At 32.9% G+C, this 19,615-nt stretch overlaps 1 protein-coding gene across 1 annotated transcript; it reads left to right on the top strand.

The window, feature by feature from the left end:
- Positions 1 to 366: 366 nt before the first annotated feature.
- On the top strand, positions 367 to 1,558 carry LOC128991330 (serine protease 48-like). The gene is made up of 2 exons (XM_054414134.1): positions 367 to 515; positions 1,212 to 1,558. The coding sequence occupies exons 1-2, from the start codon at positions 369 to 371 to the stop codon at positions 1,473 to 1,475; spliced, it is 411 nt and encodes a 136-aa protein (XP_054270109.1). The 5' UTR covers positions 367 to 368; the 3' UTR covers positions 1,476 to 1,558.
- The last annotated feature ends 18,057 nt before the right edge of the window (positions 1,559 to 19,615 follow it).

Here is a 19,615-nt window from a genome sequence, read left to right as displayed (position 1 = left end):
GGATCCAAATAGACAAGCATATACACCACCCAGCCAACCTGCTGGCTTGGTACTACCATGACATCATGCTGTTCAAACTCGTTAAGGACATCAAGTTCAACAGTCAAGTCAGACCTGCTTGTATCTTCAGTGAGATAGGCTCATACCGATATGATGGCATGTTCGCCATGTACGAGGACGAGGGTGGTAAATAGTATTTGTATAACTATTGACACTTATGTAGTATTCAACATATTTCTTGTAAATGTATGATTGTTGCGATTGTTATTGCATTATGGGTTTAAATTTTATTAGGTACCTCTTCAACTCAAAAATTACAGATACAATTTATTTTGACAGAGAAAAAAAAGAGGCAGACGACACACGAGATGGAGATTCAGGTGTTTAGTACCGAGATTTGCACCAAGTGGTACACATTTGACCAGCGTCTGGTAGAGCCCTTCGGCCAGGAACAGATTGACCGTGAGATAATGTTCTGTGCCGGACTGCCTCAGAAAGGAAGAGTACCTTGTACCGTAAGTCTTTTACTAGAGTTTCAAACGTTTATGGGTAGGAATATGCGGGGTCTGATCATTGATGATAATTATTTGAGGAATGATGGTAGCTGTTCTTCAATCTTTCTCTGAAATAATGTTTGTTGAAGTTGAATACAAATTGATATTTTACACAGTTTAATAATATACTATAGCCTAATAAGACAGTTTGCAAAATCGTATCAAGACAGAATTAATATCTTAGTATATATTTTACAGATATTTTTTTGTTAACTAATCGTTAACAATTAACGAAGTGAATCACAAAGAGAATTTCGGATTTAATGTAGCATAACACCAAGATGAACACACATTGTATGCACTCGTAAATCAGATAATATACCTATCACAAGACTTTACATAGTTACACTATAGTATATTATCTTTAATAAGTATGATTCTGACTCAAACCCGTTATCAGTGTGTTAGTTGGGTTAGTTAATTAATTTTAGATCCATTTTAGCATTTACTATAATTTTTTAAGTTGCTTGATTACGAGAAAAGATGGTGCTGGACCTTTTTCGACTTTAACTTGAGCCAATGAATACAAACCACTATTGCTTGAGCCTAGGGATTATCTAGAACGACTAAAAGATAATAAACAAACCAAGGACAGATTTTACAAAGATGATATAAAATCGAGCAGTCATAGACACAATGCCTTCAACTCTGTTCCAGTACGACTACGGCGGCCCACTGCAGGTACAGGAGGACACTCCCTACTGTATGTGGCAGGTTTACGGAGTGATGGCGTGGTCTCAGTCTTTCTTCTGCAAGGGAAGTAAACCTCCCATTTTCACGCGCGTGCCTTACTACTTGGACTGGATAGAGGAGGTGATATGGTACGACTTCAACATGATGATAGAGGCGTCATGTTGCTCTGACCAATGCACGGACCCACTGGGTGTGCCTCGAGGGCACGAGGGCCGCTGTGAGGGGTGAGGGTTGATAAACAGGACATTCTTCCAAATTTTTCATACGCAGTTATAATTTGCGTTTAATTTTAATCCATGCATATTTTGGCAAACAAATCGGTTAAGTTCAGGAAAAAAATACACATGTTGGTGGTTTGGTTTACCTAGGCAATGTGTGCACTAATTATATGCAATCATGATTTTTAATTTTTATATTGATGATCAATTATGAATAATTTTGTTATGTATAATACTATTTAAATACGCATACTATTTGTAAGGTGGTTTTCTGATACTTATCTTGCCAAAGACTGTCATTAGCAAGTAATACAATTTCTAAAGAAAACGTTTACTTATGTATAGAATTCAAGTAAAAAACCTACTGTAGAGTTGGCCTGGTAGTAGAGCGCAGCTTCGGTGCCCAATGTCCTGGGTTCAAATCCCCCAATCACCGAAGGATTTTATCCATGTGATAATGCCTCAACCCACTAGGACTAGCCTGAAGTAATGTTTAAAACAGAACCGGGCTAGAACTAGCGTCCTAGGGTGTGAAGGTGGGACATAACAAAATTTATAGTGTCTTATGACACGTATTTTTATTTTAAATATATCTGTTGAAATATATTTACTTATCAACTTAATTGAAAAAAAAATTGTTGGTGAAAGAAAAAAAAATATGCGGTCTTATAATTGAACCCTACGTTGTATACATTTAGTCAAAAGGCCAAAGTAAATCGGCATTAAGCAAATAGACAACGGTGTCGTATATCAAGAGCTACCCACCACCGTGGACTGTTATAACCCTCTCAACGTCTGTTACTGTCGGTTTGACCTATATTTTTTTCCTTTTTATTCTACGGTCATTAACTATGAATTATTCCCTTTTCATCAACTTAAGCTAATATTTTATGTACACTTACTACAATAACAATAAACTATGAAAACACAATTATTTGTTTTAATGACATAAGAACGTTTTCTTTTTGACTTTAGATAATGTTGGAAACTCCATTTGATAGTTGACTGATCGTAGGAAGCGATAGATAAATCAAATAATTTTCCCCCTTTGGATGGGGGAGATAAATGAAATCTCATTGAAGGAATACCTAAATTATATATATATAATTCATCTCCAAACAATTGTCTGGTAGGTAGTTCGTGCCTAAAAGCCGTTTGTTTAAAGAGCTGATAAAAGAACTTTCATGTTATTATAAATTACAGATCCCTGAATGTTGTACAGTGGGAGGCCGTGCTCTTGCATACATTACTTGGTTTGGATCTTTCACGATATCCTCTCCATATGTAAACAGACACCACTGCTTCCATGGTATTGACATGGTTAAGCAAATCCTATTACAAATTTTTTGCTAATGCAAATTTCCTGTAAATTAAACCTAAAGGCAATTTTAAAGTTCAATTTTGTAACAGCGCAGGAATCTGTAATCTTGCTGAGGTGTGTCATACCTTTGTGAATATATTTTTTTTAATAGTGCAATTATTTATTTTTCACGCTTTCTTAAGTTAGCATTATTTGGTTATATTATTTACATACTCACGTAATTGGTTAGAAAAGTGTTTAAGTTACATCGTTAATTAACGAATTTTATCTTTACTATAACAGAAAGCTAAAAAAATACGTCTAATAACACATAAAATATATGTTCACCAATATACTGTTACTCATAAGACGTTAAATACATAATAATATGGTAAATGACAATCGGTTTGGATTAGACACTTCAAACATCATCAGACCTAGGCCTAGTAGTCAAACACACATTTGTCTGTTTTTTTTTTACTTTCTGTAAATTTATTAACACATACTATGCTAATCAAGAAGTCATTTACATTTATTCTTAAAATACTAATTCATAATATTCTGTTAGTTTTGTCAACGTTAAGAAGTACCTATAAATAATTTTGATAGTAATATGTATTAAAAGGTTCTTGTTTTTCTCTCTTAGATAAAGTAAAACTTATAACATTTAAATAAACCCTGGACTATGTCTGATTGCTGACCGGTAAACTGTATCGACATTTATTGCCTTTGTTCTTTGGCATTTCTATTTCGTTAAACACTGATGTAGAGTAAAACCACGGGAAACGTTTGAAGCCCGACATTTCACCTGTCGAACGGGAATTGGTAGAGTTTTTATGAAGTTCCTCGGTGTTGCTGTTATATTGTGTTTTCAATCAAACTGGACAAGCACACTTCACACTAAATATGATAGCAACCGGCTCATAATCCACAACAATAAAATAGCCTAATCGTAAATCTACTAACTAAGTACTATTTGAAAACTGTATTTTTTGACATTAACTAACTTTAGCTTGTTTAAATTTAGTCATAACGATTTGCATATAAGTTGCCTAATTACTATACACTACACTCTGGATAATAATACTTGTTATACTTCACGCTTTTACAAATTTACTTTTCTAAATTATCGCCATTTTCGTAGAGGGGGATAGGATTACAGAGAGAGGTATCCCCACCTAATATACCCAAATTTTCTCTTCACATATAAATTAACTGCATGTGAAAATTATGTTTACGCACTACATTGCCATAGATTATTGCTGAAATATCAAAATCAAACTTTAAGGATAGAAGTTTGCACTCTAAACGATACGCCTGTCGTCCCAAAAGGCAGACTTTATCATTTCATATGAAACCTTTTAGAATTAAAATAATAACACTGTTTAGACATTCATGGACTTTTAAAAGAAATATATAACATGAGTTTTAAATCACAAAGTCTACTCTCATTGCAAACCTTAATATTTTACAATACGTTTTAATAGCTATACACACGTATTATATCGGGTTCAATCATCACTTCTAGTTGCGAGATCTAAAAAAGATCTATAAACTGCTAAAAATTGCTCTGATAATACAATCAAATATAATGTGCTTTTATACCCATTCAAGATCTGAAGTGTCAGTTTGGCATGTGGCCAAAGCTTTGACTACAGTGGGACCCTCACAGTCTTTACTATTACACCACATTGCAGTGATAACAGGTAAGGAGTTGAAAATCACGCTAAATATAATTTAGCAACTAAGGATTGTAAAATTACAGAAATCTGCCTGTAACACATAAATTGTAGCTAAGAGAGTTATGGTTTCTTTAAAATGTTTAATAATATACTTGTATTATAGCTGGTAGTTTATAAAGAGGGTTCAAAGAAGTAAGTTGAAATTAGGTCCGTGAAGTTAGCCCCCCCCATAAAAGCACTAACAATTAAACTAGTATTAATGGTTAGTGCTTCGTTAGTGCTGGTTAGTGCTTCAACTCCCATCGTTAGTGCTCTTACGGTTCAGGAGCTATAACCGAAAAACTGTGGGGGGGGCCAACTTCACGGAAGTTAGCCCCCCCCCAGTAGTAATATGTGAGCACTAACTTTTAAAACTGTACCAACGGTTAGTGCTTCGTTAGTGCTGGTTAGTGCTTCAACTCCCGTCGTTAGTGCTCTTACGGTTCAGGAGCTATAACCGAAAAACTGTGGGGGGGGCCAACTTCACGGAAGTTGGCCCCCCCCATAAAAGCACTAACAATTAAACTAGTATTAATGGTTAGTGCTTCGTTAGTGCTGGTTAGTGCTTCAACTCCCATCGTTGGTGCTCTTACGGTTCAGGAGCTATAACCGAAAAACTGTGGGGGGGGGCAACTTCACGGAAGTTAGCCCCCCCCCAGTAGTAATATGAGAGCACTAACTTTTAAAACTGTACCAACGGTTAGTGCTTCGTTAGTGCTGGTTAGTGCTTCAACTCCCATCGTTAGTGCTCTTACGGTTCAGGAGCTATAACCAAAAAACTGTGGGGGGGCCAACTTCACGGAAGTTAGCCCCCCTCCCCAGTAGTAATATGTTTTAGGTAACTTACTTACTTACTACTTACTTACTAAAATGTACTTACTTAAGTTACATTTTAGGTAACTTAAAACAGTTACCTACGCACTTGTAGCCACCACTTTGTCTTTCCTCCAAGAGAGAAGTGAAAGATCTTACGACCAAGCAAGTGCTGCGATCTGTGTGGAGTCAAGGGAACTAACTCAAAATGTTCCTAGAATCTCCACTGCAGCAGTAGTGTTCTATATACTGTAGGCGACATTACGTCTGAAGCTTCTATAACCAGTCATTTTCACGATTGTATTTTTTCGTGTGTTTTACATTGAAGTTTTGATGATCTAGGTAAGTCAAGTATGTTAATCACTATGTAGTTAAATCAAGGTCCTAGCCTAACATAGTTGTATGTCTATAGATTTAGAGCGTTTAATATTTTTTTCGTTAGGCCTATGCATAAATTGTACCTTGACTGTCTCAATTGTTATCATTTGAACCACAGTAATTGTTACGTCTGAACTATGTCGGTATCTTCTTTTCGATTTGTCATGTAGCCGAATTCACAATACGGTCATATATTTAACTCCACGCCACGGCATTTGAAGTGGAAAAACTCTTGCGTCTTGGCAGACAGTCAGTCAGTGGCGCCGGGCGCCGTTTGGTTTGGAATCAGTACTGTCGCCGGCGACACACACTCACTTATTGCCTACACACAGTGGTGGTCCCATGGTTTCATTTTGTTGGGATATTATCACCGGGGAGGGGGGGGGGTGTGGATGAAAATGTCCTCTAGAAAAAAAGGGTGGTCAAGGGCTGAAAATGTAAAATTGAAAGTTTAAAGACGTACTTTATAGTATTTTAGCTCTACAATATATTCTAGCTAATAGTATTTATGTTAGATAATTAAATATAAAATATGTCGGAGGGGATTTTTTTCTCCCACCCCCCTCCCATTGGTGCACCACTGCCTACACGTGAGATGAATCAGGTTAGGACTAATTCTAAATTAATTATATACTGGTTGTCCGGGAACTCTCTACCAACATTTTAGGGCATTTTTAATGAGTAATAAACATATCAATATCACATTTAAATCGTCAGGATGTCCTCAGCTACTCACAAAGCCACCATTTTTTTGTTCGTTTATTCATATTTTTTAAGAATGGTTAAACATACGAAATTGAAACCTTGCACAAACATTTATGACCACAAGACAAAGCAACCAAAAGATAATTACAATTTTTAAATTTCATAAAACAAAATGGCGGCCAATTAAAATTGTGTTTCTTAAATAACTAAAAAAAACATTGAATGAAAAAATTACAATAACTTTTTAAAGGAAATTTTGCTAAAAATCGATTTACACCTTTTTTTGTAACATTGAACGATTATTAACTGATATACTGAACCTTTAGTGACATGACCGATGCGCTGCAACTAACCTCCAGCCAGGGGTGAATTTTAAATGAGTTCCCCCCTAATTTTTTCTACATTTCTTAAGATATGAACTTCGGACCACGTTAGATCATTGTAGTGTAGTAAGTACTTCATTTTGAATGGATAAACATTTTTGGCCGCCATCTTGGATCCGTCATATTGGATACATTTTGTTTTTCAAATGTAAAGGTAGGGTTGTGACCCATTGTTTTAAACTAGAATTTTACGCTGATTACAATGCCGCAATTAGTTTAAAAAAATCTTGATCCGTTCTAAAGTTATGAGGACTTTTTATAACTTTATTTTTAGCCCATTTTAACATTGTGCATTTACAAACTAAGACCATAATCTCAAAATAGTGTTAGATAAAGATAAGTATACACCACCATTCATTGTCGACCTATTATCACTTGGTTATGACGGATTATTTTTTCGGCCGCCATCTTGGATCTGTCATTTTGAGATGTAATAAATTAATTTAAATATGAAGGTGGTGTTGTGACCCATTATTTTGAACTACTTTTTTATGCTGAACTCAATGCCGCAATCCGTTTATGCGGCAAACTTAACATGTTAAGACATTTAATAATCTTGTTGAAGTATATAAGAATACTAAAATTCAACATTTAAATATTTATTATAATTTATTGAAATCTTGAGAAAAGTGTTTTTAATAACCCTTTAGGGGGTATTTCACATTACTTACAAAAATAATTTATTGGTTTGCAGAAGTCAACTGTAACATCATATATTACGTTCTGTACGGTATATGTAAATATATCAAGAATTGTTTAAGTTCAGTTTATACCCGTACTAGATTATATTTATTGAGTTTTATAAAATGAATATATTGTATTCATTGGTTTTATACAGATTATTATATGAAGTTTATTTGACCCTTGTCCATAACAAGGTTAACCATTCACAAACAGTAACATCTGAACCTCTTATTTCAACATATGAGATTGTATAGTGTAAATTTTAATATTTGGTAATAGGCCTACTTTTGTATTTTCTTTCTTTTGGCTTTGTAATAGTATTCACTTTGAAAATGAGTTGTTTGAAAATATCATGTTTACTATCTAAAAAAATACTAAGTAGGCCTAAGTGTGTATAGCTTATGTAATGTTTATATTAAGTTAAATACAAATCTTTCAAACAATCAGTGCATTTATAATTATAACCCTGTTATTTTATTTGTTTACTTAAAATGTTAAAATAGATATAAATTAACAAAGCACTTCTACTTGATACCTTTTAAAATATTCAAGAAGTTAAGTTTATTTTTATCCACTAAGGATATAACCTACTTAATACTTTGAATAACAACTAAAGGTATTATATTTTAAGATACTGTAGTTTCAACGGTAACTCTCATAAAGGTGGCTTAAATTTTACTGATGGGGAGGAGAGCCAGCTTATAGTTGTTTGCAATAGCAACAGTTGCCATCAACCTACAACACTAGTGCTGCAGTGGAGAATCTTGGCAAATTTTGAGGGATTTCCCTTGACTCCGCTCAGATCGCAGCACATTCATGGTCACCAGTTTTCACTTCTCTCTTGAAGCAAAGAAATAATTTGTTGAATAAGTGCTTAACTGGTTCGTTAAGTTACAGTACATTGAATATAAGATAGATAAAACATATGACAAATGTTTAATTAAATACACTAATACAATCTCCAGTTTTATTAATGTTTACAAAATATTTTTGTTAGCTTTGAACAACCTATTTTTAAATAAATATGGACTATATTATATTTTTATAAATAGATTGATAACAAGTCAATGAAATATGAAGATAAAAATGTTAAAACTACAATTGCACTATGCTCAATTATAAAAAGGGTTTTTATATGTTACATGTGCTAGGATAACTTCTTTAAGGAATTTACCTTTCATTTCAAGCATTAGAAAATGTGGGGAGCCTAGTTGATACAATTTGGTGGAACTGTCATTGAATATGGCCTCGGAACTATAGATTTTCATTACATCTCCTGGACATTCAGTAACCAGCACTAGACATTGATACCATTTTGAAAGTTAGAACTGTATATATTTTTAATGGGGTTGGCTAACTTCCGTGAAGTTGGCCCCACCCACAGTTTTTCGGTTATAGCTCCTGATCCTTAAGAGCACTAACGATGGGAGTTGAAGCACTAACCAGCACTAACGAAGCACTAACCATTAATACTAGTTTAATTGTTAGTGCTTTTATGGGGGGGGCCAACTTCCGTGAAGTTGGCCCCCCCACAGTTTTTCGGTTATAGCTCCTGAACCGTAAGGGCACTAACGACGGGAGTTGAAGCACTAACCAGCACTAACGAAGCACTAACCGTTGGTACAGTTTTAAAAGTTAGTGCTCACATATTACTACTGGGGGGGGGCTAACTTCCGTGAAGTTGGCCCCCCCACAGTTTTTCGGTTATAGCTCCTGAACCGTAAGAGCACTAACGATGGGAGTTGAAGCACTAACCAGCACTAACGAAGCACTAACCATTAATACTAGTTTAATTGTTAGTGCTTTTATGGGGGGGGCCAACTTCCGTGAAGTTGGCCCCCCCCACCAGTTTTTCGGTTATAGCTCCTGAACCGTAAGAGCACTAACGACGGGAGTTGAAGCACTAACCAGCACTAACGAAGCACTAACCGTTGGTACAGTTTTAAAAGTTAGTGCTCACATATTACTACTGGGGGGGGGCTAACTTCCGTGAAGTTGGCCCCCCCCACAGTTTTTCGGTTATAGCTCCTGAACCGTAAGAGCACTAACGATGGGAGTTGAAGCACTAACCAGCACTAACGAAGCACTAACCATTAATACTAGTTTAATTGTTAGTGCTTTTATGGGGGGGGCTAACTTCACGGACCTGTTGAAATTGACGCTTTTTAGACTTCCTTCTTTTCAATTTTATTTTTCTATTGCAATCAGTTTCAGCCTTGACAACAGTTTTGTTTTATAAAGTAACTATTTATGCTATTTAAAATTTATAATTAAAATATTTAAAACTAGCAGAGTACCCGTCCTTCGTACGGGGTTGGCATATAAGTATCAAATGCTTATAGCAGTTATGAGTGAGGAGATGGTTTAAGAAATTTCGGTTCTTTTTGAAGTTCGTTCGCTACGCTCACTCACCTTTAGGTTGGAGCTCGTTCGCTGCGCTCACTTTCCTTCAGGTTAGCTCGTTCGCTACGCTCACTTGCCTTCAGGTTAGCTCGTTCGCTACGCTCACTCGCCTCCAGGTTGAAGTTCGTTCGCTACGCTCACTCACCTTTTGCTGTTGTCATAAATGTAAAAGAAATAATAGTGCTAGTGCTGCACCCTGTTGGTAATCCTTGTAACTTTTAATGCTATTGAACATCATAGAACATAACCAACTTGTTTAATTGAAACAGCTGTTAAGATTCATTAATTCCATTTCTCATAAGGTTAACATGGGAAACTCCAGAGCCACTGGGGCGGAGCCCCGAAGGATTTTTTGGGATAAAAATATGCCTATATGTTAATCGGGAATGTGAGCTATCATCATGCCAAATTTCAGCCCGATCCGACCAGTAGTTTTTGAGATTAGCTCATACAAACACACACACAGACACCACCTCTTCTTTATAATAGTATAGATAGATAGATAATTAAAATATTATAAAATAAATTCTTAATAATTCCAACACATGAAAGATATCCATTTAAAAATAAATGGTGAGCATATTGTGTTTAAGACAGGCCTGTTCGGCGTAATTTTCGGATGTTTGTTAGCGTCAAATGTAGTTCGTGTTAAGTGTTTCGACTGTGACGACGCTGCTTTGTCAAATACTGTAATGCCGAAACAGGCGTAACATAAGTTCCGACGCAATGAGCCTATTATAAACACACTATTAGTTATTGTTATTTATTATTGCTCAATATATATATTTTTAAAGTAAATGGGTTGAATTCGTTTACTGTTATGTATAAATCCCCATTAGGTAATATTTTAATAAAAGAAAAAAAATTAACACCAAAAGGATCTAAATATATCTAATCAACTTTCATTTGAGAGCAAAAAGCCAGATACAGGCTACCAATAATACATCGGAGAAACCCATTATTGAACTTTTTTGAAATCTAAAAGTCAGACTTATTAAGGACACTTTATTGATGTCAAGGAATAATAAGTAGATTAAGCATAAAGATTTACCGAGATAAGAAAAACAAATAGTAACTTTGTTGTCTTAATTACAATTTAATACCTCATCCTTGTCCATCTCATTATATAATTTGCCATTTATGTCTTAGAGAGACGTTTAGAAGTAATAGTAAGAGATAATTTGTCTAAATGTATTGTAGCCTAACAGCAGGGCCGGGGAAAGTAGCTGCTATCCCCGGCCCAGGCCTAACAGTATTAAAAAAAGGCATTTAGTTGTTACAAAACATTAAATTACGTTTCCCCAGAATTATTTTGTAATGTAGCAAATATAGTGTATATAGCTTATATTGATTACAGATTTACTTCTAAGAACCATCCCTACCAACTCGCAAAACTTTACTTAGTTAAAAGTATAGAGTCTCATATAAGGCAACGAAGTGTAAGAGATAACGACTTGAAGTGATAAATCTTAGCCAGACTTCAAGATTGATCGACCACATTTAGACATTTTGTATATCATTACAACACTAATCTACTACTTTAGCCAATATAGCATAAGGTCAGTATTACAAATATATATATCATATTATTACAATATAACTTGGCTGTATTATAACTGTAATATACTTCATGCATCTTCAAATATTTAAAATAGTAAAAGTAACTCCTTAAAAGTTTTGAATGCATAAATAATATTGACAAATCTAACCCTTTAAAAAAACAATTTTTATTACACGCCATAAAAACTTGTTTTACAAAAGCAAAGATAGTATTAGATTAAGCATTTTCTTGTAATTTTATTGTATTTCGCTAATGTAAATTTAATCAGTATTTTACTGAGTCTCACGCTTTCAAGTTTGATATTCCATCTCTACATACACGTGTCAGGAGTTGAATTAAGAGGTCTAATCCATTAAGCTGCTCAGTATAACTATAACATTAACACTACTGTCATTAGCACCAGGATAAGCTCTGAACTCTCTGGATAATGAGCTTGTGGATATTGCCATTGGAACTGACTCAGAACCGGTAACAATGTGGATATAATTATTATGCAAGTATGTCAGTGTGGAAATTTCAATTTCAATTTTGTAATTAAGATTTCAGTTTGTCTCCACTGCAATATCTTTAAGACCTTTAACCGATAAAGTAAATCAATGCAAGTGAAATAGTACTTAGTGGCTGGGCCTTATCCAATCATACTGTGTGAAAAAGTCTAAACGAGGTTTTTTTATTCGGGTGGAACGAAGTTAGTGTTAAAAACTGTTATGTGTTAAACTACTAAGTATTGGTGACAAAATGTTGATTTAAGTTTTAATAATTTAAGTTTCCATACCCTCACAGGTAGGGAATAACAGACAATTTAAGATTTTTTCAAAATATTTGTATTTGCTTTCATAAAATGGCCATAAGTGCACTAAACATTGTTTTTATTCCAAATTCATCGTCATTTTCAGAATCGTTCCGATAGTAATAGTACAAATTCAGTAATATTTGACACCCTCTACAGGCCAGTGTAGTATAGAAAAACTTTGGAAAAAGTTATTACTTAAAAAAAATCACAAATTCAAACTTTCATTGCCAAATAAGGGGTTATGCAGATGTTTAATCTCAATGAATTTTGTACTATTACTATTGGAAACTTAAAGAGGATTCTGAATATGACAATTAAATTTGGAATAAAAACAATGCTTAGTGCACTTATGGCCATTTTATGTAAGCAAATACAAATATTTTGAAAATATCTTAAATTGTCTGTTTTCCCTACCTGTGAGGGTATGGAAACTTAAATTGGTGCCATTTTGTCACCAATACTTAGTAGTTTAACACATAACAATTTGTAACTCTAACTTCGTTTCACTCCTTTTATCTATGGTTCCACCCTGTATAATGACACTTATTTGATTAACATATCAGCAACATTAAAAAAAATAAATAAAAAAATTTTCATCTTGGCTGTTTAAAATACGGCTCTATGTTTGGAATTACACACCTCCAGCACTTTTTCTGGACATAGTGTTTTGTAAAATGTGTTTCTTGAGTCTTTGGATTGTAAGGATGTATAACTACGGCAGTAAAAACACCCAATAGCCACAATTATTCTTTTAACTGAACTAAATGCTTTTTTTCATGAATATCATATTTCCGTAAGATAGGCTTTCTAATTCTATGACAAATACTTTTATCGTCAATAATAAATCTTATTAAGATAATTTTCATTTATAGATAATGAAGAAGTTAAAATGAAACAGTTTTACATTTAAATGAAAAAAAAAAATACTGAGTTAGTAAAAGCTTCTTTTTTGTATAATCTATGTTGTCAAGAGCAAGTCTCACAGACGTGGTGTAAATTTTAAACCTCTCAAAGAAAGAATTCTTATTCCCTGAAAGGCGATAGGCTATTTATCTTTCTCTTGTATTTATTGGCAAGAGAGATTTCACGTAAGTCCATGAACTGACTTTATTTATGGCTACATATACAAGTAGAGTATATTATGGAGAGTGTTATTTATATTCTTTATTTTTTTAAATCAAGTTTAAGGAGTTCATATGTGACTAAAGGTGTTATAAAGAGTAATCATTTTGCGAACGGTGATCAAAAATACTTCTCACCAGAAATTTATTAAGTGTTTGTAAACTACTAAGGATTTGGTTAACAAACTAAAGGGCCTTTTTTAGAGTATTTGTTTTCAAATTATGGATAGAAAATGGCAATCGTATTATTGGTTTTCACATTTCACTCCTTTTTTCTGATAAACCCGGACTCTCTAGAGGTATAATTTAATCGTTTCAGTCTTCAATTTATTTATAAGCAGTCTAAACCAGATCTTAATTGTTTTGTTGGCATTTTAATTAGAACATTTGGTTCATAATGCATCCCTTATGAATGTCATGTGGTATGAAATGCCATTGTAAGTTAATACTACTGTTAAATCCTAAACCATCTAACTATTTACAATAACCTGTAACAATAATATTTTTTAACTATTTTGCCAAATGCAGTTTTTACGTGGCTATTTAGTGTTGTTTCGTTTAAAATGTATTGCTGCCTTTAAAATAAACAGTCTTTATCAGAACAGGATTTCTTCCGAATATAAAACAAAATCCCTTGTTTTATTAATATAATAAAAACACCCCTTAACATACAATGTTAAGGAAACAAAGAGGACAAAATAGTATATAACCTGTGTCGTCAACCTCAAGGGCTCAAGAGCCTCTTTACAGTCGAGTTTATCGTTTTAATCAAGGACATTGTTTCGTTCCTCAGGACCAGCTTGAGAGAATGTGACACTGTGTTTAGTATTATCTTACAAACTATGCTGTGTTCTTAAGAATGAAAATAATTAGCAACTAAAGTTAAAATAAAAAGTCAAAACGTGTCCACAAAAAATTAATACGGGTTGAATATTCAAAAATAAACTAAATTATGTTTTGACTTTTCCCATTGAAACTAGAATTAGTTTAAACTATTGTACTTGTGATAGAAATGATTTCAAATATTGATACTATTGGAATGGATTAGAAACATATAATGAAATGCATAACAAGTGTTATAATGGTTAAAGTTCAATAGTATTTAAATTAAAGATAAATGGAAAATATTCAAAAAAATTAAATTTATCCAGTGAATGTTAGCTCTTCAATGTCCTTTCTTAAACTTAAAATGACAACCATATACTAATGTATATTTTGCGTATACTAAATGTTTGTAAGTGATAATAGCATACATTTATTAAAATTGTTAAAGTCATATTACATGTTTTAATAAAAAATTACATAGAAAAACAAGGACAATTATTAAAGTCATTTTAGTTCATTAAAAACTTTATTTAATATCCTAATACTTTGTTATGAAATAAAGAACATAATAATGTGGGTATTTTAGGCAAAGTTGAAATGGAGATGAGTGTTGGATGAGTGACACGATCTTGTAGCCTCGTTAGTGACTAAGGCCGACATTCCTGAGACACAGCTGTTAATTAATATCCCATACTAATTAATGGCTACTAAGGGAACTACAGTAGTTTACAGTGGAATCCGAACCACATCTTTGCCTTGTAGTTAACGAATTTGTCTAAATATCACTATAGTACTGTGGATATTCGTAGTACTCACTAGTGCGGACATTAATCCACAACAGGGAGTATCGCAACCACGGTTTATGCCTATAAATATCCACAATTCGTGACCTCCTAGTAGCTGGATTAAAAGACGACACCACCGTCCCAGTCTTACCAACAATAAAAACACGGCTATCGAGATTGGTTTGATTATAATTTCGTTTGTGCTTATCGTTTTAAGATAAAGATTTAAAAGGACCCAGACAACCTTAGACCCTGATAACCTTAGTAAACAATATTTTATTACTCCAAGATAACGCAAGGTATGAAAACAAACCAAAGTTTTACACGCAATCTAGTCTCCAAGTGAATGTTTGCGTGTTGCATATTTTGTAAGAGTTTCAGTTGCAAGAACCAAAGTCATTTTTAGTTTTGTAAGCTTATATCCAACAACACAATAGTGTTTGTAAGCGTTTATTCCAATAATTTTCTGTAAACAAATTTTTTCACGTTGTCTAATTAATTTAATAACAATGAAAATAGCATTATGAGACTATACCACAGTATGTAATATTTTTAACGAACAAAAAGTGTTGAAACAACCCTCTAACAAATAACATTTTAATTAAAACATTTAAAAGACCAAGTATATATTTTATAAAATATTAAACCTTATGGTATTCGTAGTTTTGAACGTGTGCTACAGCTCTCAAATAAAATAAAGAAAAACGTAAATGAATACATAATTTAATAAAAAAAACGTGTTAAAATCATGATGGGAAATTATTACTTTCTCCCCCCTTACCGTAGTATATGGAGAAATTATTGTTTTCGTCAAAATTTTCCAATTTTCGTTTTGAGTGGATTCATCCGTTTTGGGTCCCCCTGGATCAAAAAAAACTATTTTTAAAGTGATGTCTGTATGTTTTTGTGTCTGTATGTGTGGATGTGTACAGAGCTACAGACTACACCTGTAGTCCAATTTTGATGAAATTTGGTATGTAGGTACTAATCCAAAATTTAGCGTGTTGTAGCCCTTTAAATTCTGATCCAACTAGTATAACTTCCATTTCTGTAAAAATTACGGTTCAAAAGAATTTGCAAAGTATGTTATTTTGCAAAGTAGTTTATAAAAAAAACCTTTAAATAAAAGAAAATCTGATATAAAAAACCGGTATTGATTGAAATTAGTATGTGATATTGCTTTTAATTATTAACAACATAGTGCAACCCCCCCATTCCTGTAAAAATTTCACTTCAAAAGTTATTGTACTTTATGTTATTTTTCCATAAAACCCATTGAAGAAAAAAACGGAGAAATATTTTTTTTTTTACAATTCTGATTTAAATGCTTCTGTAATGGTTATTATAATTCTAAACCAAATAGTGCAACCCTTCCTATTCCTGTAAAAAACTATGGTTCTAAATAAAGGTTGTTGACAAGCTAATGAAAGTATGTGTCAGATTGCTGATGCCATTTATTTTTACTTACTTATAATGATTATTAAAATGATGCTTGTTATTAAAAATCTATGTTTGATTTAAATGACATTCTTTCTTACACCCATCTTAATGTGTACACATCGTCTAAAGATGTGTATGTATTTTGCATCCAAAGAGAAACTGCATTAAAATGCAGTTTTTTTCTTCCCTGTATAGGTTTAAGTACTAAGTGCAATTTATTCACCAGCTTAGGGTGGTACGAAATGGTTTAAAATTTAACTTGTTGGAATGCTTGGAAAACTAATCATAACGTTTGTACTAGCGTTTAACGCAACTTACCCTGCATATGAAGTGCAAAGATATGTTATCAAATATTTCTTGTAGCGTTAGTGAAAAGTGTTTATTGGTAGTAGATTTTTAACACCATAGCCTTTATATGAAGCAATATCTATTTACAGAATTAAAATATTTCAGTTAGTTCCTTTTGTAAGCGTTGTATACATTTTGTACAACATACTCCAGAAAAACGCAAGTATATAAGAAAAAAAAAAATTTTAATAAACTAAATGGTAAAAATGTTCTTGTTCGTATTAAGTTTACGATACAAATCATTATACATTTACCTTTTTCTTAAATCTACTGTCATTATTATTACACACTCTTAAGAGGAACTAGTACCTCATCACCAACACTATCAATTCAAAACTTAATTAGTCCATATCGTTCATCCAATGTCTGATGACACTATTGTGTTTCTAAAAGAAATCTCAATAAGAAAAATTGATTGATTAATTTATTTATATTGTGGAGAAGATAGAATTAAAGTCACGGGAAAAGATGCACTGTCTAGTTGTATTTTTGTTTGTAGAGTTCAGCCGTGTTACTGTTACATCAGGCATTCAGTTACACTTGAACAAACAATCCATCAGTTTGGATTCAAGAGAAACCGCTGTAGGTATATAGGAAAATTGATTTTTTAAAGAAATCTTCATTGCTTCTTTTTTAAATGTACAACACAATATCAAAATATTCACCCAACATTCCAGATTTTTTACAAACTCACGGCAAACATGGTATTTGGAATAATACGTAGAAACTTTAGTACTGTATTATTCGGCCAAAGAAAGGTTAAAACCAAGCAATCGTAGTATTTAGGTTTAAGAGTTCTTTCCCTAATTAAAAATATAAACTTAATTGTGCAAACCCCTTAAAACTTTCTTAGGAATAATGAAATAGTTTCATTGAGTGAGTAGACGCTTAATCTTAATTCCTTGAAGTATTGTATAGTTTGTTCATGATACTTGAAGTTTAAACATCAAAATGAAACATAAAAATAACACGTAAAAACTTCTAACTCGACAATAAATTAATACTTTTACATTAAATAAAAGATTTAGGGTTAAATAAACAACATATATTAATATTTAAACCCTAACTTGTAATGTATCAAACAGTCAAGTCTTTAATTTCTAGAATCACCTAAAAAATCTAACATTATGCTCGGATTTGTTTCAACTTTGAATCAAAATAGCTAGGCCTACATAATTAACCTAATTAAAATAATTAACATAATTGACTCTGGATTTTGCAACAGATACGCAACTTCTATATTTAAATACGTGCTCTATAACTACATTTGTCAAATTTTAATAACCTTGAAATTTTCAAGATAACTTAAAGCCACCAGTTTCACAGTCTTACCTGTTATGTGTCTATAATTAGGATGAGTTATATGTTTTACTTACCATGTATTTGTTTTATGAAAATTGTTTTATCATAATGAATATTATGTGTATACATTATTCATTCTACTACATCTACGTGGCTCCTAAGTTACTTTAACACAACTTAAATCTAAACCTAATAGTCGTATACTAAAATTGTACTAAGCACAGACACAGATACAGGGGTGATAAATCTAATACAGGGTCCATTCAATAGTATCGGGAATGGTTCCCTGTAGCCTCAACAGAGTGGTGGAGGGGAGTCTGACCGGTCAGGCTCGAAAGGTGGGTTCTCCACCATTCAGTAACACTTTGGTTTGGTCGCCTACGAGCATTGTTGAGAAAAAAAGTCGATATTTGCCCCGAGTGTTTTTTTTTCATTGTGTCGTCACACCAACATGGAGCGTACCATCTAGCAACACTTTGAAGTTTTGTTTTCAACTCGGCAAATACGCGTACAAGACCCTTGCCTTCAACTTAAACATTCTGTTTCGAGGTCATAATATTTAACAACCAGGTTTCATCACCGGTAATAAGGTTAACCAGAAAATTGGGATCTTTCCTAGATCAGTCCAAGATTTCTTGTGAAAGTTCCGCCCTTGAATTATTGCTCGTGCTTCCCCGGCCATCCTTAAACATTTTGTGTCTCGTATGATTTATTGTGCAGCTTAAGTCATCATCCCTATAGGCCTGTTTAACTTGGAATATATGGAAATAGCTACAAAATATTTAAATTAGGTTTACATCTTTAACCTTCACAATGTGTTTTCGAATGAATTTTTTTACAAGCAATTACCATTAAAAATACATAACTTTTTAAAATGAGATAAAATATATTGTTTGTTATCAAAATTAAACAAACCAAACTTAGTTTGAAAATAGTTAACAATTTTAGTACTTCGAATTTAAAATATGCGGTATCCACAAGAATTTATGTTGATTATTATTTAAATTATTCAGTCGTACAAGTTTCAATTAATCGTATATACAAATGTATACAGAATAATCAAGGTTAATAATCTGGTTCAGTTTATCAAACTAATGTACAATGGTGAATTAAGCATGTTATTCCTTTTACTATTATACACTTTATGACTATCACTGCATGTATTGCGCTCCTTCATTCAATGAATACAATTGAGTAATCATTGCTTTGACATGGAGACAAAGAAACTATAATATATAATCAGTACAAAATACTTAATGCCTTACTATTAGGCCTATAATAAATGCAATTACATAAAGCTAAGATCTACTGGAAGTCATCAGTTTTATGTCATCAATGTGGGTATAAATTAATTTACGAAAGAATCATTTTAAAAGGTTGTAAAGTCAGAGACATTTTATGTACTTCGTGTTAATGGTATTCACGAGACTTAATACCTTGCTGTCTCAGACGACGTTAATGGCGCCATTTATTTCTTTTGGCAAGACAGCGTTCTTTGTAAAAAGAGTTTTTGATTTATAATATTGGTGGCTGAATCTATTAATATTCAACCACTTATATTATATGATTATTTTTACAGAATTCTTCT

The sequence above is a fragment of the Macrosteles quadrilineatus genome, unplaced genomic scaffold, assembly GCF_028750875.1.
Source record: "Macrosteles quadrilineatus isolate MER2022 unplaced genomic scaffold, UCM_ALF_1.0 Scaffold_4__1_contigs__length_99947679, whole genome shotgun sequence".
Lineage (NCBI taxonomy): Eukaryota > Metazoa > Arthropoda > Insecta > Hemiptera > Cicadellidae > Macrosteles > Macrosteles quadrilineatus.
The sequence above is the reverse complement of the archived record's forward strand: the minus strand, read 5'-3'. Positions and strand labels throughout refer to the sequence as shown.

Excerpts from the sequence above, each read along its gene's own strand:
- LOC128991330 (XM_054414134.1), top strand. The coding sequence starts at position 369 with ATGGAGATTCAGGTGTTTAGTACCGAGATTTGCACCAAGTGGTACACA. Across the intron at positions 516-1,211 it reads AAGGAAGAGTACCTTGTACC|TACGACTACGGCGGCCCACT; the intron begins GTAAGTCTTTTA and ends ACTCTGTTCCAG.